Below are 24,431 nucleotides of genomic sequence, written 5' to 3'. Positions count from 1 at the left end.
AATCTGAAATTCCTGTAGCTTGTGTGCTATAGGGCTGGAGGAAGTGCCACTTTGTAATTTATTTAAATAGAAAGCATATTTAAATCTTTATATAGCATTCTTTCCTTCAAGGTTTACAACCAACCTGTCTACCTACAATACAGCTGAAACCCAGTCACCTGAAGAGTAGAGTACAAGGGCTGTTACAGCAGTAAGACACATTTTAGCTAAGTGGTGGGGAAAATCTGCAGATTTTGAAGAAAGCATATTTTAATATATGTGCAATTATCATATGCATCCATGACTAGACTGTAAGGTAAGGCAAGGTGGTTTTCATTCTCTGATTTCACTTTAGCTATCTTAGAAGTTTTCAATCAGAAATGGCTCTTTCTGATGCAGTCAGATTGTAAGTAAAATAATACATTAATAGCAAGAAGAACAGGATCATCCTGCTGGAATCAGAACGTAAAACTCTGTGAAGTCTGGTAATTTCAGACTTGGCATTCATGCGAGTAGGCTTGTCCCTCAGGCAGTTTGTACTTGCTCAACTCACTGATTCCCAGAAGAGAGAAAGATATTTTTAATCTTTCAAAAGGAAAATAAGAACTAAGCACTTCCAGTATTGTCATGAGAACGTACCCATGTATCTCAAGTATTTGAATAAAATCACAGTCTTACAGCTGTTTCAAGTCTATGCCAGAAATACCCTTTTGTAAATCACACCTCCTTTTGAGCTGAATCTCAAGCTATTTCTGTTCCTGTCTCAATTTCAGATCTATGTCATCAGTTTAGCTGAACCCCGACTGCCCTTACAGCTGGATGATGCTGTTCGACCAGAAGTGGAAGGAGAGGAGGTGAAAACTTTGCGTTCTCAAATTATTTTTGTTTTTGTAATTGAACAAAAGCATGAAAGCCAGGCATCTTCCTTAATGCAGTGATTTGGGGGGGGTTGCTAGGCTTGCGTTTTACTCCCTGTATGTTATCCAGAACTGTGTTAGAAATCTCTGATGTCTGCTGAACTGCAGTAGAAGGTCGAAACCAGAGGATTTGCAGTCTTCTGTGTGTGTGTGTCTTCTGTGTGTGTGTGTCTTCTGTGTGTGTGTGTCTTCTGTGTGTGTGTGTCTTCTGTGTGTGTGTGTCTTCTGTGTGTGTCTTCTGTGTGTGTCTTCTGCGTGTGTCTTCTGCATGTGTCTTCTGCGTGTGTGTCTTCTGCATGTGTCTTCTGCGTGTGTGTCTTCTGCGTGTGTGTCTTCTGCGTGTGTGTGTCTTCTGCGTGTGTGTGTCTTCTGCGTGTGCGCGTCTTCTGCGTGTGCGCGTCTTCTGCGCGTCTTCTGCGTGTCTTCTGCGTGTCTTCTGTGTGTGCGTGTCTTCTGTGTGTGTGTGTCTTCTGCGTGTGTCTTCTGCGTGTGTCTTCTGCGTGTGTGTGTCTTCTGCGTGTGTCTTCTGCGTGTGTGTCTTCTGCGTGTGTGTGTCTTCTGCGTGTGTGTCTTCTGCGTGTGTGTCTTCTGCGTGTGCGCGTCTTCTGCGTGTGCGCGTCTTCTGCGTGCGCGTCTTCGCGTGCTTCTTCTGCGTGTGTGTGTCTTCTGCGTGTGTGTGTCTTCTGCGTGTGTGTGTCTTCTGTGTGTGTGTCTTCTGCGTGTGTGTCTTCTGCGTGTGTGTGTCTTCTGCGTGTGTGTCTTCTGCGTGTTCGCGTCTTCTGCGTGTGCGCGTCTTCTGCGTGTGCGCGTCTTCTGCGTGCGCGTCTTCGCGTGCTTCTTCTGCGTGTGTGTGTCTTCTGCGTGTGTGTGTCTTCTGCGTGTGTGTGTCTTCTGCGTGTGTCTTCTACGTGTGCGTCTTCTGCGTGTGTCTTCTGCGTATGTGTGTCTTCTGCGTGTGTCTTCTGCGTATGTGTGTCTTCTGCATTCTCTTAGTTGGGTTCTGCCTGTGACTCCTGGGAGAAGTTGCACCTTGATCTTTGCTATGTTACCAGTTTACTGTATGTTCTTTCTAGAATGATCTTGAAATTCTGCTGAACTTAGAAGTCACTCTTGGCTTTTAGACGAAGGATGTTTTCCTCCATTGATTTTGGCTTTATTGGGGTTTTTTTGGAGGCATTTTATATTCACTATGTTTTTTTTGCTCTACTGTTTAGGATGGAAGAGCTACTGTAAACCAGGATACAAGGCTGGACAATAGAGTCATTGATCTGAGGGTAAGGAATATTCTGTGTGGCATACTTCACAGTGCCTGCATGCTTTTATTCTTCACATTTCTGATCCATGGAGAAATGAAAGCCAGTGAACTTGATGGAAGGGTATTGTTGGTCAGATTTAAAATAAAAACATTTTCCTATTTCATAAAAGAAATTATTAAAGTATTTAATTCATTAAAGTAGTTTAAAGGATTTAGCATGTGGCCATGTACATTTGGACATTTTTATTTATGACAGACAAAGGTGACTGAATAGGGACAATTTAGAGACAGCTTTTCTTCTCAAATGTATTCTCAGATACCCAAAAACTGTGTAAGATGGAAGTTTGAATTTAACCTGTAATTGGGGTGCTGTAATGCATGTCTCAAAAGTGAAATTCTCCCAGGCCATGATACCAATCTCATTCTTCCTATTTCTTCCACAACAGTGATACCTTTTCTTTTTTTTTCCTGAAACATCTTTCTTCATCCAGGTCATAGAAGCACAGCCTTCTGTGAATTCATATACCTCCCAAATATTTACTCTTTCTGATCAATAGCAAACAACTCCCTACTCAATCACTTACAGAACTTTTCTCCTTTTTTAATGAAACAGCTACACTAAGCATGTATGTAACTCACTGTTCATACTGACATGAGATTTTCTGGGCTTTTGCTATATTGGTTCTCCACAATAAAATTTTAATTAATTTGTCATTGAATGAGGTGTGTGCTTAGCTCAAGGATATCTAGCACTGCCTTCAAAATACTGATAATGACAGTTTCTCAGTAAATCAATCTATGGACTAGAGAAATGAAACAAAAAAGTTGGTTTTCTTGAAAATTTGGAAGAGTTCTGGCACTGAGATGCTTGAAGTATTTGAACATCTGATCTCCTTATCTCAGCAACTAAAACTACTTGTGTAAATTGTTTTACTTGGACCAAAGTTAATTGCTTTTTACTTGACCCTTTGTACAATACTGAGCAAATTCAATTTGTGACTGCTTTTCAGGAATACTCAGTATCTCATCATATTGATCTCTTCATCTGTGTCTTAAATTAAGCCTTTGATGAAAACAATTCTGTAGAATGGTTGAAAGTGAAAAATCATTTAAAACATGATTGGCTTATGGTAGTGGTAAGGCAGTGTACTAAATTGAAGGGAGAACTCTGGGATGCTCCAGGTGTGAGTTTTACTTGAACTTCTGGTGATGAAGAAAAATACTCAACAGCACTCTAGAGAAACTTGAGAAAATCCATTTAAATTAATGGAGTATCTGCATAATAATTGGGAAAAGCCATGAATCCCAAAGAAAACAGAGAAATAATACAAAGGGAAAGAATAGTTAAAAATAGTAGCTGAAAATAATGGTGTGGAAGTATCCTTGGCTGTACTTCAGATGAGGACATCTGCAGAGTAAAACCTAAGAAGGTGTATAGTAACGGGAAGAAAAAAAGGAAGACTGAAAGGCCTGAATGGATACAAGAGATGTAACAGAATGGAGCGGGCTAAAATTCTTTTGTCTCTGTATACGTTCAGTGGTCCAGCAGAACTCTCCTGGTACTTCTCATATACCTCTGCGAGTATAGGAGTAGAGCATTAGTTGTCTATGTGCTGTCAGGAGGGTACAGCTGGTGAGCTAAGTGGATACTGCTGTAACCTTTTCTGTCTTGTATGTCCCAGCCATTGGTGGTACACCATTTATTCAGCAATGTTTGGCACCTTGTTTTGAGGTCTGAACTTTAACTTTGCCTTCTACAGAAGTTGTTTTTTCCTTGGCTCCAACAGCTGCTGTAGTGTGGTGCTAGGCAGCTGTCTCATGCTGAACATGGATTCAGGTTAAGTTTTTACAAAATTGATAAAAGGATGAAATGTCAAAGCTCAGCACTTCAGTACTTTATGTCTCATTCGCTGTGTGGACCTATGCTGGATGTAATCTGCCCACAGCTTTTCCTTGGTTAGGCTTGGGTATCTGTCTTTCCTTCCTCTTATGTACAGGAAAAGTTCCTGTCTCTGACTGTGTCACATTTCTGCATGTCTGTTCTGTTGCACATTTCATTGTTTCAGAACAAAAGCGGATTGTTTTGAGGCAGTAGGCTTGTGCCTCTTCATAAGTTTGCTTTGTTTGTTCTGCAGGAGCTTTGCTTGTGCAACAAAGATTCTAAATAATTATGTGTTACTTTAACCTGTTTTTTCAAAGGGAGAGTTGAATAAGCGGAAAAGATTTTAATGAAGAAAGGGGAAATCACAGTGAGAATACATGTGCTTATATGAATATGCACATCCTAAACACTGATTGCAGTGGAATCACAGGAGTGGGGACATGAAGGCAGTTTGTCCTTCAAAACAACTGAAAAATCCTCCAAAGTAGTAATTGATTTTCAGTGATTTGGTTGCATAGACTGGAGCTGTAGTACAAATGGGACTTCAGAGAGCCCCTGGTGTTTTGTATGCAGTGCCTGAGTAGGTATGTTCTAAGGAGGATTAGAAGACATGATGTGTTAAAAGCTCAGAGAGAGATCTGAAACTATTGTTAGTCATTGCTCTCTCCTTTTAGGAAAACCAAACCATGGAGAGCAGGGACGAAATGTTAACCGAGTAGTTCTAACAGAGATGCACTGATGGCCTGTTCCTAGAAGTGTGGGAGGAAGTCCAGCCACAGCTATATGCACCATCTCTTCTGGTTTCCTCAGTGCCTCAGTTTAAGGAAGAAAGAGGTCACTGAATATCAAAAATAGATTTAGCAAACTAAATGCATAAGTCTCGGCTAGACTCAGACTAAACAAAGCCCTTAGTAGGGAACTAAAATTACTTCTGTGCATTTAAATACAGTCTTTAAAGTAGTTTCGTTTAACAAATTTTAAGTAGTAATTCAGCAGTGAGGTCATAAGTTGGGGCCAAATCACAGTGAAGTGGAGCTGTGAAACTCAGTTTTGTTGCATGAATGAAAGGGATTGGATTTTCAAAAATAACATCATTCCATCCAGCTTGATATATGCTAAGAAAAGTTTGATTGTGATGCAATAGAAGTGCAATTAATAACAAGGAAATCAGTGGAGATGTTATTCTACAAAGATTGCAAGATTGCCTTTCACATACCTGTGAAAACAGACTGAGTAGTACACTATATTTTTAGCAGCCTTGCATTTTAGTTGCTGACAAAGATCTCCCAGAGGTGTCTGGTAGTATTTTGTGGAGGTTAGGGATATAAGGATCCCAAGCTATGGAGGGAAAATGGTGATTATCTAGGGGGGAGCAGTTTTTAAAATCCTTTCCAAGGAATGATGACTGATGAAGAATGAATCTGTTCCGGATGGATTAACTCATAAAATACAGATCACATACATGTGAAGCAGAAAAATTAGGCATGTAGAGACAAAAGAACTGGTAAGAAGAAACATGAGTCCTTGTATAGACCAGTTTTTCTTTCACATAACCACCGGTGACCGTGAGAAAACCACTCTTGAACTAAATATCTATTTTTCATGATGGCTTAATGAAAGTCAGAACAATTGATTCTAGAGATGTTTGCTTTACCATTCCTTTTATCAGAACAATTAAAAAAGGCAATTTGGAGCAGTGATTGTGTTTCTAATTCTTTACTTTTCTGCTGTTCTTAACTGAAGTATTCAGGGGTGTATAGATTTTCTGCATCTGTGAAAACATCTACAGAAACCATATTTCCTGAAGATCTGTGATAGATGAGAAGCAATGAAGACAAGACAAATGAAACACTGACTTTGGGTTCTGCTTCTTGGTTTGTTTTCCTCTGAAGAAAAGAATCAATTCATGTTCATCCAGTTTTAACAGTGGATCTGACTGATATCCTTGCTCTGGCTTATTTTTGATGTCCAGCAGGGTTTTTATCTGAACAGTGTCTGTCCACATTTGCCTTGAATTACACACATTTTGCAGACCTAATGCTATAATTGTGTCTGCTAATGCACAGCTCATTGAGACCACGGCACAGTCTTTTTAGGGTCAATATTGTTTAAACTCATCAGGGTAGAGCATAAACATGTATCTTTAGTAGTTTATGCATGTCAGACTATGTTTTATGATAATCCAACTGGACACTGATCTTAATGCAGGGTTGTTGTTTTTTTTTTTATTTTGAGAATACCTGATTACTTCAGGCTTGATTTCATTGTGTTGAATTCAATTTACTCATTGCAAAAGCTGTGTTTTTCCGGACTGAATTCAAGATGTCATGAACAAGCAGATGTACAGTTTATTTTACTGTGGGTAGGGATTTGCTAGTGAAGACATAAGACAGTCCCAGTCATTTAGACAATAAACTTCCTGTTTGTATCTTCTTCTTTAGGTAATACTGAAATTTGAAGAAAAGTTTACATCAGTCCACTTGGGGGTTAAAAAAATACTATTTAACATAAATCCTATTTCCTAGCAAAACCTTAATTTCTCATATATATAGTAGAGAAATTGCAGAATTATAATGTCAAATAATTCTATTACTTAATGTGGAATAGATTATTTTCCCTTTTTATTCAGCCTACTTTGTGTATTTAGCAATTGTTATGGTGAAAGATAGTTACAGCAGGCAAATAGAAAATCAAAACTGGTGAGAATGGAAAAAAGTCTACAGCTGAATTGAGAGTAAAACAAAAAGTTCACAACTTTGCACGTCTGTGCCTCATTTGCGCCTCTTAGAGATATGATCACATAAGGTGTCAACTGACCTCAATTCTACTGAAATACGTTTGTTGGTCTCTGGCAACTTACATGGCTATTATTCTGGCAGTACAGCTTGTGCTGAATGAAACATAGTTTTTTTTAAAATAATCTTGCTTATGGTGTTAAAATACACTGTGTTCTGTTCTTATTAATATTTTCCTTTGTGGCATTTAAATTATAAACACACAGGTGAAATTAGAGTGAGGTTATGACCTCAATTCATGTCTCAGCATTGTTAGCTTAATGTTTTCTGCTGTCTATAACAAAGGTGATTATTAAAAATAATGAGGTTTCCTGTAAAATTAACTCTGCAGACTGAGTTACAACATTAACACTCTGAATTGCAACAGCATTTAAGTGGCCTAAGTTTGTTTCTGCTTAACTTTTGGAATATTTACTGTCTGTGGTGTAGTCTTGGATAAGATAATTTGTCAATATATGTGGAAGAGTTCATATTAAACACCACAGAAAGAGAATGGCATGGCATAATATTTTTTTTTAAGGCAAGGCAAAAATAATTTGATTTTGACAGTTGTCTCTGACTTGAGTTTGCCCTGTTGTACCTAAGTCTGGTAGCTCAAATGTAACTGTGTTACCTACCCTCGTACCAAACATGGTAATACACAAGCCAGTGTCTCAGTTAAGGACAGGCTAAAAGCTTGAATTATTTTCTTCAGAAAAATATCACTCTCTTTTTGTCCTAAACATTGTATCAGTGCAAAGGATTTAATTAAATGTGCAAAGGATTTAATTAAATGTACAAAGTTTTGCTCCGTGTGTAGATACTGAATCATCTTTAAAATCTTTGGGAAATTGTAGTGCACATAAATAAAAATTTTGAGGTCATCCATTTGATTGCACTGCACATTGACAGCTGCAGTTCTTTAGGAGCTTATCTCAAATGTCTTGTTGGTCTGTTTAATTCTTACAAGGAGACTGCAGTATCACAAATTCTCAACAGTTATCCTTGTTGGCAGTCTGTGAATGAATGGGCACTGAAACTCAGCTACCTTTGGTAGAAAAAAAGAGTGGTCTTGTCAGATCTAATTTGAGGTACAGAGAATTGCTGCTTGTTCTTTCCTTGGTTAAATACAAGCCTCAATGGCCAGATCTGTGAATCTGGCTGCTTTCATAAACACTATGCTTAAAAAATAGTATTTCTGGAATTAGGAAGACAGTCTTTGGTCTGCACCCTCACTGAAGCCAGGAGGAGTTACTAACTGATGAACTACTGTTAATGGAGAGCTCAGTTATTATATGGCTGTGCATTTGTGCACATTTTCAGGTCAGACCAAGTAATTGCTTTCAGATTGGGTTTAGCAACCATTTCACTTTTTCCTAGGACTGCTTGACATCGGACTGCATTTCTACCAGCTCTGGCATGAAACTGATGCTGGCTTATCAGAAGGGTAGAGGAGGCATTGTTACTATCCTGCTCTAAATATAAATGTTATACATCTTTGTCTCTTAACCTATTTAGAAATCTATATCGTTTATCAAAAACTATATCGATAGACCCAAGTGTAACTGTTCTAAGTTTTTAGTGCTTAGAAAAAAGAAGTATTTCTTCTTCTAAGCAGGAGATGTGTAAGAAAAAAAAAGTTTTAAAAAAAATTACTATATTCCTTTAAATCACTGTGGTGCTTTGATGTAACACTGCCAAATTATGCCCAGAACTCAGGCAAAGTCTTAACATATGTCTGGTTCTGGGAGACTCATATAAAACAGGGTGAAAAAGTTTGAGGGTTCTTTTGTAACTGTTGCTCAAAACCTCATTTCCTCAGTTTTGAAAGCAGTGGGAGAATCGGCTGTGGTTAATGCTATCAGACAGTGAGAGCTGCTAGCTTTATTTACTAGTCTCAACCACTTGCACTCCTGAGATACTTTATTGGTCAGCTAAAATTGGAAATAACTCCCAATTACTACAGCTCTGCAGTATTATTACAGTTTTCTCTTTTGCTTTTTCAGTGAAGTGATACCTTTATCTTGCAGAGATGATGGATGTAGCTTTAGTTCATCATACCTGCTGGCTGACTGTCTAAATTTGGGTACTTATATAATTTGTTTTGGTTGGGGATTTTTTGTTTTGTGGTTTGGGTAGGAGTCATGTGAAAAAGACCACAAGGCTTTTCTTACCTTAAGTGCAAAGCTGGGTACCTTTCAGAAAGAAGAAGTAAACAGTGCTGTGACGCAGTTTGTCATAAAGAACTGTTCTCTTGTCTGTTTGCAAGAGTTCATTGGGTTTTATAGACACTTAGTTGCTAACTGTCAGGTCTTGAACGCTGCAAGCAGAAAATCAGATATGGATTCAGTGCTGATGTACCACAGTGTTTTCAGCATGTGCTAAGGTGTGGGTTTTTTTTTTTTCCCTTCACACTAAAGCCCAAGAGTGTTGCAGGAACATTTAGTGTAGGTATTTGCTAACCAGATAAGCAGCTTAACTGTCACGTACATAAACAAAAAGATGATCAACTCAGCTAAATCTACTTTGTTTTCAAGACAGAAGAACTGCAGTTCATGTGATCGTATGTGGACCGTTTTAAATGCTGCGACTTTAGACTTTGGTTTGGGGATGGTTTTATGGCAGTGTTGTACATGGTTAACGTGGCTGTATTTTTACACAAAAAACATTGTATTTGGTAGCCTTTAATAGACACAAACGTTTCTACCCCATGTAAGTTATTAAGGGCTTTGCTTTTATCGTGCACTGTATATTACTGCAGCTGTTGTAGTTCAGTGTGCTGAAAGCTTTTTAATAGGTTTAGTGTTTTTATTCAATTTCTTACTATAAAAGCTTTGTTTGCAGAAGCACATCCCATAAATCAGTGATTCTTTAAATGTAGCATTGACCACAGTGTCTCCTTTATAACTGAATGTGCCATAAATTAACATGAGGAGTTACTCCTGTTTCCTTTGCTTTTTCTTCTTGTGTAATAAATAATTACCAATTTACACTTTTCTCTGTTTAGGCAAATGCAATAATCAAGTGTTCCTAAGAGAAGAGATTCATCCTTCCAGCTATCCAGGAAAAGCACCAGATGCAGAAAAAAACCCTAACTTAGGATTCCTTATTTTATCTTCTTACAGACCTCTACTAGTCAGGCAATCTTCTGCCTTCAGTCTGGTATTTGTCAGCTTTTCCGAGAAACTCTTATTCGCAAGGGATTTGTGGAAATTCAGACTCCCAAAATCATTTCAGGTATTGTATATGTGATCCAGCAGCTACAAGTCTATGCTTTTTGCAGTTGCTTAGTGTTTCTGTCTGTCAAAAACGTAGTAAGATTTTATTTTAAAAAGATGAAGTTCTATCTCTAATTTAGACGCAACATAGCAAACTTTTTCTGAAAAACAGATACAAATTTGTCCTTTAGTTTTTTCCTGACTTTGAATGTTAAAAGACTGACAAGACAAATACTATACACATCTGACTTCTGTATTCTGCAATGCATGTAAAGTTTTATTAGGTTAAATACAGATGTCTGCTTATATGCATTGTACTTCTAACTGGTGTTCTCAGTGTTGAGCACTGTCAGTTCCAGTACCAGTATCAAAAAATTCTCCACTCCAATTTAGATTAAAAGCAGCCTCTATCATCAAGAAGTTACAACAAAGCATGGTATAAAAGATGATGCTATTATATACAATATGTCACTTCTTTAGCAGTGAGCATAGGCTGAATAGAAGTTGGTAGATGTATGGCATAAAAGCTTCAGCCCAACTAAAAGTCTGAAAGTGTAGATTTTGCTTCTAGTTTAGTGCTGATCAGCTGTGTTGTCTTCAAAAGTCAGAATACTTGATGTACTGATGGGTGTTTTTCTTCCATCTTTTTGGTGTCCTTTGAGGTTTGTAGATGTTGCTAAGACATACGGCCTGTAAATTGTAGGGCAAAATACTTGTGTTACTCTCATTGTATGTGCATTCATAATATGCATATTTGCCTACTGAATTTTATACTTACATATTTGTATTTCTGAACACAGCTCTTGACTGAGGTAAAAAAGGGCTTTTTAACAAAACACATGTAGGCAACTGTTCTTTCAACATGGACAGTATCATTGTACTATAAGATTAGATAACTTTTTTCCTACAGAGACAGTTGAAACAGCATGAAGGCTTCCAAGTAGTTGATTCACATAGGTCCTTTGAGGAAGTGTGCTATTCTCACTGTGCAGTGTACCATTGAAAGCAAGCAAGCAAGCATCCTATTGTTTGAATGAGATCATGCTCTGTGAAAATAAGTTAAACTGATGCAATCCAGTTTTTTGGACTACTAAAGTCCGAATTTAAGTATTATAGCTGTTCTAAGTTTTGAGATTTTAAAAGTTATCTATATTCAAAAGTAACTAAACATTCACTGACACCATTTCAGTGGGAGTAGTGATCATGAAAGAAATTTAAATCTCAGTGGAATAGTTAGTAATAATAATAATGAATACTTTATGTAGAGTTATCTTAGTATTAGAATATTCAGACGTTATTAATTGATCTCTCACTCTGGCATGCTTTTGTTAGCAAGTTCGGCAACTGTAATTCTTGTATCACACCCTGGAAAATGGAAACGTAAAGTGACTCAGCTGATAGTTTTGGTAGGCAGTTTTCAGTAAAGGTTTCAGATGCATATGTTCTTGGTTCCTGTTCTCTCAAGGTAACCTTCTATGAAACCTGCCTCAAACTGAGAAAGTTTGACACCTTTGACAGATGTCCTCCGGTAAATCTAGTTTTGATTCTGAGAGATATTTATGCCTTCACTTAGAGAGGAGTGGTCCTGGCAAAACAGGATATGCACTTTCATCTCAGCCTCTGCAGTTAACCCCTGGAAGCCTACGTCACTGATAGAGATCCGTTTCCACAGAAATGTTGGGCTGCAAGTAGATGTGGTGGTACAAGCTGGCATCCTCTGGTGTTCTCACTCTAAGGTGAAGGACTGCTGGGAATAGTAACATTTTAACTATCCCAATGAAATTTCCAGTCCTGAGCTGGAAAATGTCCCTGAGCAGTCATGGATGCAAATACATTGTTTTATTCTATTATGCTTTGAAGCAAAATCTCCATCTGATCTCTAAATGTGAGACCAATAGTCTATCATTCTACCTCTGATTTATTGTTTATGTTTTTATTTTAATAATTACTGCAAACATTTGCTTTTCAGCTGCCAGTGAAGGAGGAGCCAATGTGTTTACTGTATCGTACTTCAAGAGCAGTGCCTACCTGGCTCAGTCCCCACAGCTGTACAAGCAGATGTGTATATGTGCTGACTTTGAAAAGGTTTTCTGCGTTGGGCCAGGTAAGAAAAGCATTGGTTTATCCACAGTTTGAAGTGTGTAGAGATGGCTTTTAGCAGCTGTGGTATAAATAAGATAACATGCACACTAAGAGCTTTGAATGGTTTCACTTAATATAGTTTCACTTACCAAATATGAATTTCATTTAAGGTGAATAATGAGACTAAAGTTAACAGAGAAGTTGCTGGAAGAAAACTAAAATGCTGAAATAAAGGTGGAGCACTCCCCTTTGGTGCCTGCTGGTCTGTGAGGAGAATAAATAGTTACATTGGAAATTGATGGTGTGGTGAAATTAGTAAAACATGGAACAAACTCTATGAATACTGGACCTATAGTTTCTATTAACCATGCCCAGTAGTTGGTGAGTTACCTTCAGTTGCCCAGTAGTAAGCAGTTAGAAAACAGGCAAGCTAGGCTTCTTCTGATTGCATATTATCATATACTTTATCCCTTGCTTTTGTACTTATAACAAACTTTATTTAGATATACTTTTACCTGGGCTATTAGTAAAAATTAATTTTCAGTTTCATGCTCTTTCTGTCTCAAAAGCTGACAGGACTTGGTCTCTTTTTTTTTGTTTTTTTTTTTTTTCTTCTAAGACCTCAGTACCAGGTTTAAAGCTGTGTAAGCTGGAAATGCTGAAAAACAAGTCAATAACATCTTATTAAAAAAAAAAAAAAAGATGCAAGTAAATCAGAAGATCTTAAATTTCTTGTTAGTTAGTAACAAAGGAGTCTCAGTTTATAGGAAGACGTTTACATTAGACTCCTATATGTGAAAAAAGCCCAAACTGAGAACACACATGTGCACCAGTCCATTTCCTCAGAAAAAGGCAGTTTTCAAATCTGAAAGTTCCTGTGTGCCTGAAAGCTTGTCTGTTCTTTACCATTGCTGTCTGTTGGTCTAACAAGAGAATACTGCCTCTCTGCCAGGCCTGTCTGTCTTGTATCCTTGGAGCACCACAGCTACAATAATCTTGTCAATGCTGTTATGAATGATGCTCTGAGGCAGCTAGTTATCTTTTTTGTTTTTCAGTGAGAATTGTCATGTCTAAAGACAGCATTGTCTGCCTAATCCAAATGCTGGTGTGATTGATTGTCAGTGTTGTGTATAATAATTTTGGGTCAGTTAGAATTTCTGTTGTTTAATTTTACAGTATTTAGAGCTGAGGACTCCAATACACACAGACACCTGACTGAGTTTGTTGGTCTGGATATTGAAATGGCTTTTAACTATCACTATCATGAAGTGGTAGATGAGATTGCAGATACTTTGGTGCAGATATTCAAGGGACTTCAGGAAAGGTAATGAGAGCATTTTCTGGTTTATGAGCAGCTTTCTTTGAGCTCTCTTTCACTGTGGTATGAAATGAGTGTTTTATCCTCAGCTTGTCAGATAATGATTACTAATCTGATTTACAGCAAAACTTCTGAAGAACCATTTTTGCTCTGCTCTTAACTATTTCTTCATGCGTGACTTTTGAATTTCACTCAAGCCATAGGCCAGTAGACTGGTTTTAGCCTTGAGCTGCACATTGTGGAGTGCGCTAGCTTGCACTGAGAATTTTTTTACTGTTGCCTGGACTTCCTAACAGAAATGATCCATCGTTAATTTAAAACATCTTTCTTTTTGTGCCACTACAGGTAGACTGATTGTCATGTTTTGAAACTAATCTTAACATTTGCTATCTAAGAAAGTTGTCTGAATCAAATTTATCATAGCAGCACGTGTCTCTGCCACAAAAGCAGCAAAGATTATTTTCCACTATTCACAGTCTTAACTCTTTAAAAAGCCAGGCCAGAAGTTTAGGAAGTGGTTTTCATTTGCTTACAAATTAGACTATCTTGCCAGCAGAAAAGTAAATCTTTTCATCTGTCTAGAAGAAAATTTCTCTTTTATATTTGAAAAAGGATATTACTCAAATCAAAGGAGAACCCAGGTAAATATTACAAATCAAAGGGATGATTTCTTGGTCTTTACTGTGAAAATTTGATCTACCCAATTATTTCTTACAAAAGGAATAAAACAGAAGTAATAGTAAAATATTAACATGTATATTCTTGAAGTAGATGAATTAACTTACATGGCACATTTCATTAGGATTGTACAAAATTTCTCCAGAAATGGCTTTAAAAGGTTTTCATGTTGCAAGAGGGACCTCTTGTGGCAACATAGTATTGCCATTGCAAAATTTTTGTTAGCTGCAAGAAGAATATATTCCTTGATTGGTTTGTATTTTGTGTTCTTGTTTCCTCATGTGTAGGTTCCAAACTGAAATTCAGACAGTGAACAAACAGTTCCCCTGTGAGCCATTTAAGTTTTTGGAGCCAACTCTGAGGCTGGAATACCGTGAAGCTGTGGCCATGCTTAGAGAGGCTGGTGTTGAGATGGGTGATGAAGAAGATCTGAGGTATTTTGGCAGAACACAGACGTGTCAGTCTTGTGAAAGTGTTAGCGAAGTGTCATTTTTGTCCTGTGCAACTGATAGCCTTGAAGAAGGAATCACAAGTTTTTATTTAGAGGAATAAACTGTACTCGTATCCAGGTCTCCTGACAAATAAACTAATGGATATGAAAACATGCCTTTCTTTCAATGTAGACTATATGTACAAACTCTGAAATCCCAAAGAAAATTATTTACAACATAAAGTGAGAGTAACTTGAACCTTCTAAGGATAAGATTCTTTTATTTTTCTAATTGACTGCAGTCCTTCATGTAAATTGGTATGTGTTTGAATAGGATTAAACGGAACGATTCCCTGTCTTAAGCTCTTTCTTTTCAGAGCACAGATATCTTTAGGGATCAGTTAATTTAAGGTTTTATAGGACCAATACAAAATATTGAGGAACAGAAATAAATATACTTTATTTCTGACCTTTCTATCTGCACAGTTCAAAACATTCAGAAAGAAGCAGGGGATTTTCTAAAGGGCAGGGAGCAGCAGTTCTATAGTTTGAAATCTTTCTAGCTTCATGTAGTATTTAATCAGTACAGGTTTAAATCACTTACTTTCAATGTTGATAATCTTTTTCAGCACACCTAATGAAAAGCTCCTGGGACGCCTGGTAAAGGAAAAGGTAAAAATTATTTTAGAATAAATAAATTTGTCATTGAATCTGAAATCTGATGTCATGGAGTTACTGGGTGGGTATAAATGCCTACTTCATGTAAAACAACTTTTTACACACTGATTGAGAATACGGGATCTTAGAACATGCACAGGTTGTGGAGTGTTTATGATTAGCCTAAGCATTTTTTACGTGTCTAACTTCATTACCATTTTGCTGCTGCTTATTTAATCTCCTGACAGTTTTGTCTTCATCATTAATAAGCTGTTTAAAACAAATTTTTCTCTATTATTTATTTGTATACTGTTACACTACACTACCCAGTTGTTATAATTAAAAATAGCAAACCAACCAACCAAAATCCTAACTAAATGTATAGGAGAAGATGAGATCTTCAGCAAAAAAAAAATTAGTACCTGTCCCTACAGCAAAGTATTTTATTGATAAACATTTGTAAGTTTACAGTAGAAGTAGTATTGGGAAACTGAAAATTAATACACCACTTTTATTGATAGCCATTATTTTTTAAGACAATGCTGTCAAATTTATGGAAAATTATTGGGAGATCTTTTTTATTTCAAAGATTTGCTGGTTGTACGTTCATCTTGTAATTTTTTTCTTCATATCATTTTCTCTTGTACTGACAGTTTTAAATTACCTTTCAGTATGACACAGACTTCTATATTCTTGACAAATATCCTCTTGCTGTGAGGCCATTCTATACAATGCCTGACCCATTAAACCCTGTAAGTAAAATTCTTTGTTGTTGTCAATTTATTTGTTTGTTTATTTGTAATTTAAATTATTCCATGTAAGGATAACTTTACAAAATATAGTGTACGTATGCAATCTGCTGTTATAATTCAAATACCTATTACAAGGTTACAAGGTCAGTGTTATGTGACTTAGAAAATGTTTGCAGTAACTCTTCACAACTGAAAACACACCAGAAAGAAACAAATTAGCTAAAACTGGGAGAGCTGTATGAAGAGATCTCCGTGGTCAGAGCACCACCATTGAAAAGAAGCAAAACCATTTTTTCAGGGCAACAGACACTTGAACAGAAGATACTCTTCTCTACATTGTTAGGAATTTTCTACTTTATTGCCAAATCCAGGGTAAATATCTTTAGAGCATCTTTTTCTGGGTTAACTACATGCAAGAAAAGTATAATGGTTTTTCAGGATGAACTTCAGGTTTTTAGATTAACTCCAGTCTAATGAGAAGAGCTAAATGGCTATAATGCCTGTCATGTCTAGGCAGACTCCAAACACATTGCACTTTTACTGCACAGCTTTGGATATCAAAAGGGAAGTTGTTGAGAGGTGCATATTTGCCAACTAAGGATGGAGCAACTCTAGGTAGGAAATAAACTGACTTTTTGTTTTTTCCAGAAAAACTCTAACTCTTATGATATGTTCATGAGAGGAGAAGAGATCTTGTCTGGAGCTCAGAGAATTCATGATCCTCAGCTGCTGACAGAAAGAGCCAAGCATCATGGCATTGGTAACAAGAAAGACAACATGAAACTGAATTTAAGAGAATATAAATCATGATTGGATTTGTTTCCTTGAGAGAGAGAATTTGGGGCAGAATTTGTTATGTGGCAGTAGAGCTAAAATCACAGTGCTGTTTTGTTCTAATGCTAATCTATCTAATTCTGTTTAACCATTTTAATCTAGCATGGTGGTATTAAGAAACTAATTAGTTTCCCAGCAACACCTTGATGAAAAGGAATTGTTTTCAAGGACTCTAAAGAGAACATAATGCAGGAAATACTTTCAACAGAATGAGAGCAGACAAGTCTCATTTGGTTGTGCCTCTCTATACTCTCACAAACTTTTTACAGAGTACTCTACCAGAGGCTTGGTTGAATGTCCCTTTTACATCTTAAATTGAGAGCAAATAACCAAGAAGTGTCCACTGGTGAAATTTAAAAATAAAAGACTCATCAGGGACAAGTCCAGCTAATAGTAGAAGAGTGAAAGAATAAATTAGGTAGAGATCACAAATACAAAATGTAGCTTAACATTATGCTTTCAGTGAACAGCAATGTGAAGTGGCAGGTAGGTGGCAACAAAAAAGGAGTAGCTCCCACTGAAGCAAAATGGAAAAGTAGTTGTTAAATCTTTGCTTTCACGATGCAGTTTATTCAAGAAGTCACCATTTTCTGTAAGATGCAATGAGCATTTATGCCTAGCTCTTAACTCAGTTCTCAATTTTCTTGCCTGCTCAAGTCATTAACAGAGTTTTAAAACAAAACTGTTACAGTCATAATTTCTGGGATAGTTCTGGATAATTTACCATGTTTAATGAGTAAAACCCTACTGTAATTCTGTAAGGTAAATTGGTAATTTTTCTGTTGGACATTCTTCTAGTCACTTGTATGTTTGGCTTGGGGTTCATTAAGCAGGTGAGAAAGATGTCTTTTTCCTCTCTAGATTTGGAGAAAATAAAGGCTTACATTGATTCCTTCCGTTTTGGTGCACCTCCACATGCAGGTGGTGGAATAGGTAAGTATCTGTATTTTATTTTGGTTTGTGTTAGTCTGAGCTTAATTTAAATTGCTCAGTCTCAAGAAGGCTTCAATATGAAATTTGTATTAGTAGCCTTGTTAGGTAAATGTGTGGGCCTGTTTGTCCTGGAGAATTTAAGGAGAAAAGCTAAAATGTAATGATCAGCATAAAATAAAAAGCCAAAATATTCATGGCACAATCTGGCAAGTTTAAAATTAGATATCACAAGAAAAAATGCCAATTTATTAGGCAGGCACATCACTTTCAAATTTGACCAATGAAGAAAAGATAAGGCAGCAAGAAAATACTGCATTATTTGTGAAGTTTTTGATAGCCTACTAACACCAGAAGCCACCAGTCTCTTAGTGAATTTGATGAAGTTGTTTTGCAGTGAGGAGAAATAAGTGATTGCTTCTGTCTTATTTGGTGATTTGACTGCGTGTCACTGATCAATTCGGCTGATGCTAATTGTTTCAGCAAAGGTATCAAGTTTTGTGTCTTGGATGTGAGTATTTTACATATTAAAATGAAAAAAAGATAGAGTTTGGGTATCCTAATGATTACAATTTACAGTTACACACTTTGCTTTCATGAGCAGGATGAAATCCATTCATGCATACGGAAATAGGACATTTTGTAGGTCCTGCTCAATAAACAATGATTTCTTCGGTTCAGTCTTTCTGCATTTGCTTTAGTTTTGTAAAGTATAGTTAGTACATTCTCAGCATGTTCTCAGAACAACTTCCTAAGCATACCCTCAGTAAATGCGTTAGGTCTGCAATATGCTATTGAGACAACTGTTTTCTAAACCTACAAGATGTGTTGATATCATGAAGCATGTGTGAGCAGGAGACACAACATTTGCACATGATCCAGAGTCATTTAGGCCAGTCAGAACTGAATGTGGAGGAAGCTGAAGCCACATCTCTTCTGCAGAGTAAATGTTCTACATGGCACATCCCAGAGGTCAGACCAAGTACCAGCCAAACAGGAGATGCTGTGAGAATTAATACTGGTTTCAAGTTGTATTGGATGGAAACCTTAAAACAGAAGGGCATCATGTGAAATCTAGTATGCATCTGGGTTTCATCTCAGCGTGGCTGGGGTGTATATTTGGCCCTGTGGATTAGGAAGTCCTTCCATGTTCCACAGTAAACACATAACCTCTAAGATTTCATGAAGAGCACAATGACCAGTGAAATATTTATGATCATCAAGGTATCAGGACATAGTTATATGGGTATGTATTGCTGAATCTGCATTGTTGTACTGTACAGAGTTTGGGATAAACTTCTCCAAATGTAGGTTTTTACTGTAGTTGCTTACAGCACTTAATGTGTCTTATTCTGAAGTTGTTAAGACTGATTTGGACTTTCTCTACTGTGTTCAAGATACAGTTCCTTGATTACCCACCTCCCTTTTCTGTTTTCTATACCATCTCTCTTGAAAGTCTGAAATGATTCAGAGTAGGGTTAAGTCTCTGGTACGATGTTCAGGTGAAGACTGTATTGCGGCAGAAGGTGCCGTATCTAAAATCCCTCACTGCTGGTCCTACCTCCTTTCTGAAGCTGGGTGCGCTAACATGTCTCTGTCTTTAGTCCCACTGCTGTGTAAGGCTGGCTGTAGGCATGAAGTACCTTTAGTTTCTTGTTTCAAACAAAAAAACTTGACTCTACTGATGAGTTCTTTGTTGCAGGGCTGGAAAGAGTAACCATGCTGTACCTAGGGCTGCATAACGTTCGTCAGACCTCCATGTTCCCGCGGGACCCCAAACGACTGACGCCCTGAGATGAGCTACTTGTGAAAGTTTGAGATTATTTGCCCTGCAAGTGAGAAATGATTGCAAGCATAGCCCCTGCTGCCAATGAACCTGTACTGATCAGAGCATTGTCATATGCAATAAAAAACCCCGAAACTTCTCATACACTAAAGTGCCACAATACTTTTTTTTTTTTATCCTTACTTGTTTATTTAAAAGAAGATACTTGAACAGATCAAAACTCTTTGTATTGGCAACTGTGCATGTTTTTAGTGAAAATGTGATACTTTGAGTTAGTATTCTGGTGTCACATTAAACTGTATTGTGTTTCTAAACATTTTAATACATTATGCAATAAAAATTCTGCATTTTTAACTTATGTCAACAGGATTTAATACTCTGCATTACAGAATTGGCTCAAAGCTAAAATAAATGGATACTTCCAATTTAATAATCAGGAAGAAACCAGACAGTTGTTAATTTACATGAGTGTCAGGCAGAGAAGCAGGTGAGAAGAACATTCTTAACAAAAATCTTCATATGAAATTGCAAAAATAGATTGCAATAAATCTCTCAAAGTAAATTAGATGTAATATCTGTCTTTCTGGTTTTTGCTTTGCATCCTCACAAGATAATTGTGAATCGATAGTGGTTGTTTGTTGGATGTTTTAATGATGCTATAACTGCCTAAAGTTGAAGTTTATTTTCTGTCTTCCCTTTCTGTTTTTTTGTTGTATACAAGCCATAAGCCTGTTCTTTATGTTACTCTTTGAGAATGGATAGAAGGTTACACGTACTCGTGGTATACACAAGGGATATATAGTATTCTTGGTAAGTAAATGAGAGCAGGCCATGTGTTTTTGTGGCAGTTTAGGCTGGGTGCCTCCTGTTACTGCCACAGAAGTTACATTTCCGGTGTCCTGAGTGTCCAACCCAGAAAGGTGGACACAGGAGACAGCGTATTTCTACCCATAAATCCTGCACCCTATAAATCCACCTGCAAAGTCATTCTCTTTCTCTTTCTTCCTTCTCTGCTCCTGTGGGAGATGCTTCCCTATCGGGTAATGGTAGGGGAGTATCTCAAGGCCTCTTAGGCCAGTCTGGGCCTAATGCCAGGAAGAGAAGGAGGCAGGCCCACCTGAGACTAGCCTAGATGTGGGGGGGAAGAAAGAGCCCTGGGGGGGGTTTGGGTATACCCTCAGGTGGAGAGAAGGGAAGAGTTGGGAGGTCTTTGGGTGTTATGTAAGGGACTCCGTACGCTTTGGGCTATCTTTGCCACTATGCTTGTAGTTTTTGTAGTTTCACCAACTGCTTTTCCATTTAAACTTTCCATCACTCTTCAATCTGTTTGTGTGAGTGTCGTTCTTTTGACCCTCTCGGGGCAAGAGAGGATCTGTCTGGCCTCAAACTAGTACAGTTTTCTTGCCTGACCCAGTCACTAGGATAACAAACAAAACAAATGAGCAAGTATTCGATATATAATATTTGCCAGTGAAAGAAAAGCAAATTAATGTAAGCCAACCTCTTGTTAGGGGTCTTTGCAGTTACAAATGCTGTGAACAGCCCAACCGCTGTACATTTAGAGAAACTGGGTGTTTCTGTAAGTCAGCTTACTTCTAAAATTCTTTCTAGACATCCTTTTCTGAAATGAATCACTTGCTCTAATCTCCTGAGTTTGCAGTTATGTGCAAAGCTACTTCTCTTCCTCTTCCTCCTAGCCTGAAGGCTGTGCCCTGCATTGAAGAGGAACCAGGTTATTTGAAACTTCTGTAATGGGCAGCCTCCAACAGCTGTTTTTCAAATTTAGATAATTTTAAAAGCATGGATGCCAGAAAGCAAAGGATTAAATTCCTTATGTGGGCAGTTCAATAGAGTAACTCTAATATTAATATGCATTTGTAATTCCTGACTTAATTTTTGCTTAACATTTTACATGATGAAGCTTTCAGTAGGAGGCATGATTTAGACAGTCTGTGTTATTATTGCTACCTTGATTTTTAAATGTCAGAGAAGTCACATATTGGTTATGCTACAGAAAGGTCAGTGAGGCTGTGTATAAATTGTGTAGAATTTCACAAAAGGGCAAATCATCTTTTGCAGCTGCCATTGAACAAGACTTAATTTTAATGTTTTGTGACAGGAGTTGTCCATTAGAAAACAATCACAGTAAAGGTCAGTTAGGTAAAGTGCTGCAAATGTAGAAGTTAAACTTTGTTTAGAAGTCACACCATTCAAGGAATAACCTACTCTGCAGGTTTGCTTATGAGTCTGTTGTAATTAGTTTACCATGAAATCTTACCCAAATTATTAACTTCAAAATCTTACAGGATGCTCAGTTGGTAGTTTACAAAGCTAAGTGGATTATAAACACAGCTTATCACGGACTTACTACTGATGAATCCAAGTTTCAAAGCAGTTGTTTATTCAGCTAAGCCAAACGGAATGAATTTAATTTACTTACTGTTATTCATATGGAACTGGTAATGTATTCCATATCAGAAGTGCATCCTTCTAATAAGGAGCAGAATCCTGACTTACATTTCACGTCAGCAACAAAAAAAAATTCAGAGAACTGTGTTTCTTGGTCTAGATTTGGCAAGCAAATACATTCCTGCAACAACTGTGCTTATCCCAATTCTTTTAAGAGTTAGCTGAGCTCATGTTGTAGTTTGATTTATTCACAGTAGCTGCACAAGAACAAGAATTCAGAGGGAGAAGCTGATTCCTTTGTATGCAGAATCCTTTCATGCAGTTTTTTTTCTTAGCTAACTGAAAGTAATTATGATCATAAACCAAAATGCAAAAAGTCTTTGTCCTGCTGCGATCATAACAAGATACTTCAGTGGGAGTTGTGCATTGTTAGAACTTAGTTTGAAACCATGAAGTAGTAATTTCAGAACTTCCTGTTGCTTTGATAGGTAGCTCTGGAAAAGTCAGACTCGCATAGTCCTTTATTTCCAGTAACTTGCAGGAAGTTCGGCATTTTACATGGAGTTCACATCACTGCAGCTTCTCCACTAGTTAAAATGTTTTCCTTTTTTTTTTTTTTTTTTTTTTTTTTAATCCTTTCTTGATATAGAGATGGTAGTTACAATCATGCAATTTTTTAAACTGAGAAACTATAGAGGATAGTGGTAAGGAAGGACTAGCCATTAAGTCATCTGCTCAAACACAAAGCTTCAGTTTGCTTCTGAGGTTTAACTCCAACATTTTCCTGTGAAAACGCACCTGAGCTGTCTGAATCTGCTCAGCAGGAAAGAGGACTGGGGCTGTTCTTTTGGAAGCAAAGTGCAAGACTGATTCCCCATGGATGACCTGTGGGTTAATCCTGGTGGGCAGCCAAGCACCACACAGATGCTTGCTCCCTGCCCACTGGGGCAGGGCAAGAGGAAAGGAAGAATAAAAACAGGAAATCTTTGTGCTTCCACTGTAGGCCAGTCAATTCCAGGTGTATTGGACACCCCTCTAGGTGAAAGCAAACTGTGGCCTGCATTCAACTACCAAAGGGAGAACACAGCATCCATTGTGGCACATGGCTTGGCTGCCTTGGATTCTCGTTCATACTGGGGTTCCAGCATGTCCTGTATGACAGCACTCAGCAGTAGTATGATTTCAAACTCTCCTATAAGAATTCATCTTCTGGCAGTGGGGTACTGTTATTGCAGGTGATCTCTGCATAGTTCACAGCAGAGCACTTTGGGGTTCTTGGCCTGTTAGGCAACATAAGAAAAAAAAAATCAAAGCTGTAATTAAGTACCTGCATTAAAATAAGAGCAACTTTTGAAGTTGCTAACACAGCCAGAACCTCCACCCTGACCTCAGCAGTGAAAAGTGAGCAAAATATACAGAGCTGAATCTTATTCTACCCATCAAACCAAATTGCCAGGCAGCCTTTACCATTTTGCAATTAAGAGTCTCCTGGTGATATGGCACTTGCACTGTAACACAAAATAACCCCGCTGCAGGAAGCTTATGCTCCTTGCACCTCTTAAAGGGTTTCAGAACTGAAAAGTGTCAGCCCTTAGCTGCCTTAATTACAGCAAAATTCCAAGGTTAGGCAGAGATTAATGACTTTGCAGGTGGCAGAGCGATTCTAAGCAATTTTTCATAGATACTGAAACAGTTCCTTCTGGCAGGCATCATGTGCCACCAGCTGCCATTCAGAAATGGCTGGCAGCCATGGCATCACTTGGCAAATTTACCATCCTGCCTTAAACATAACCTTACAGACATGGAGCCAGGTGTCCAAACTAAAACCTAATCCTCACCTGGCTTAATTTATACCATTTTCACCTGAGGTTAGTCCTTCAGAGGTGCAGCCTACTTAGTGGGTCTTGTCAGCCAGAAGCTGCCTGAGACACCTCCAATGCACAGTGTATGGGCTTCTGTGGCTCTCTGATTCCTCAGCAGCACCCTGGGTGCACTAGTGGAGTTTTAGAATCACAATGTTTTGGGTTGGAAGGTCATCTAATCTAACACCCCCTGCAGCAAGCAGGAACATCTGTAACTAGATCAGGTTGCTCAGAAGCCTGTCCAACCTGACCTTGAATGTTTCCAGGGATGGGGCATCTACCACCATTCTGGGTAACCTGTGCTGGTGCTTCACTACCCTCATTGTAAATAGTTTCTTTACATCTAGTCTAAATCTCCCCTCTTAATTTAAAACCACCACTTCCTATCCACTTGCAACAGGCCCTGCTAAACAGAATATCCCCATCTTTCCTTTAGGCCCCTTGAAGTACAATCAGGTTTCCTGAGAATCTTCTCCAGGCTGAATGACTCCAACTTTTTTGGCCTTTCTTCACAGGAGAGGTGCTCCAGCCCTCTATCATTTTTGTGTACCTCCTCTGGATCCATTCCAACAGGTCCATGTAATTTTTGTGCTGAGTCCTGAGATGAACACAGCAGTGCAGGTGACCTCCCACCAGAGCCAAGGGGCAGAACCCTCTCCCTTGACCTG

The 24,431-nt window shown here is 38.0% G+C and overlaps 1 protein-coding gene across 1 annotated transcript in view; it reads left to right on the top strand.

Annotated features, from left to right (window-relative positions):
• Nucleotides 1–19,500, top strand: part of DARS1 (aspartyl-tRNA synthetase 1) — a 40,033-nt gene extending 20,533 nt beyond the window's left edge. Inside the window, exons 6-16 of the mRNA XM_054381083.1 lie at nt 753–833; nt 2,111–2,170; nt 9,933–10,044; nt 11,995–12,129; nt 13,284–13,431; nt 14,391–14,537; nt 15,163–15,205; nt 15,862–15,942; nt 16,591–16,702; nt 17,638–17,709; nt 19,409–19,500. Of these exons, the coding sequence (XP_054237058.1) occupies nt 753–833; nt 2,111–2,170; nt 9,933–10,044; nt 11,995–12,129; nt 13,284–13,431; nt 14,391–14,537; nt 15,163–15,205; nt 15,862–15,942; nt 16,591–16,702; nt 17,638–17,709; nt 19,409–19,500 (1,083 nt within the window). The remainder of the gene's footprint in view (nt 1–752; nt 834–2,110; nt 2,171–9,932; nt 10,045–11,994; nt 12,130–13,283; nt 13,432–14,390; nt 14,538–15,162; nt 15,206–15,861; nt 15,943–16,590; nt 16,703–17,637; nt 17,710–19,408) is intronic.
• Nucleotides 19,501–24,431: the final 4,931 nt, after the last annotated feature.

This window comes from Indicator indicator, chromosome 5 (genome assembly GCF_027791375.1).
Source record: "Indicator indicator isolate 239-I01 chromosome 5, UM_Iind_1.1, whole genome shotgun sequence".
Classification (NCBI taxonomy): Eukaryota; Metazoa; Chordata; class Aves; order Piciformes; family Indicatoridae; genus Indicator; species Indicator indicator.
Note: the sequence above shows the minus strand (reverse complement) of the source record. Positions and strands in the feature narration are given on the sequence as shown.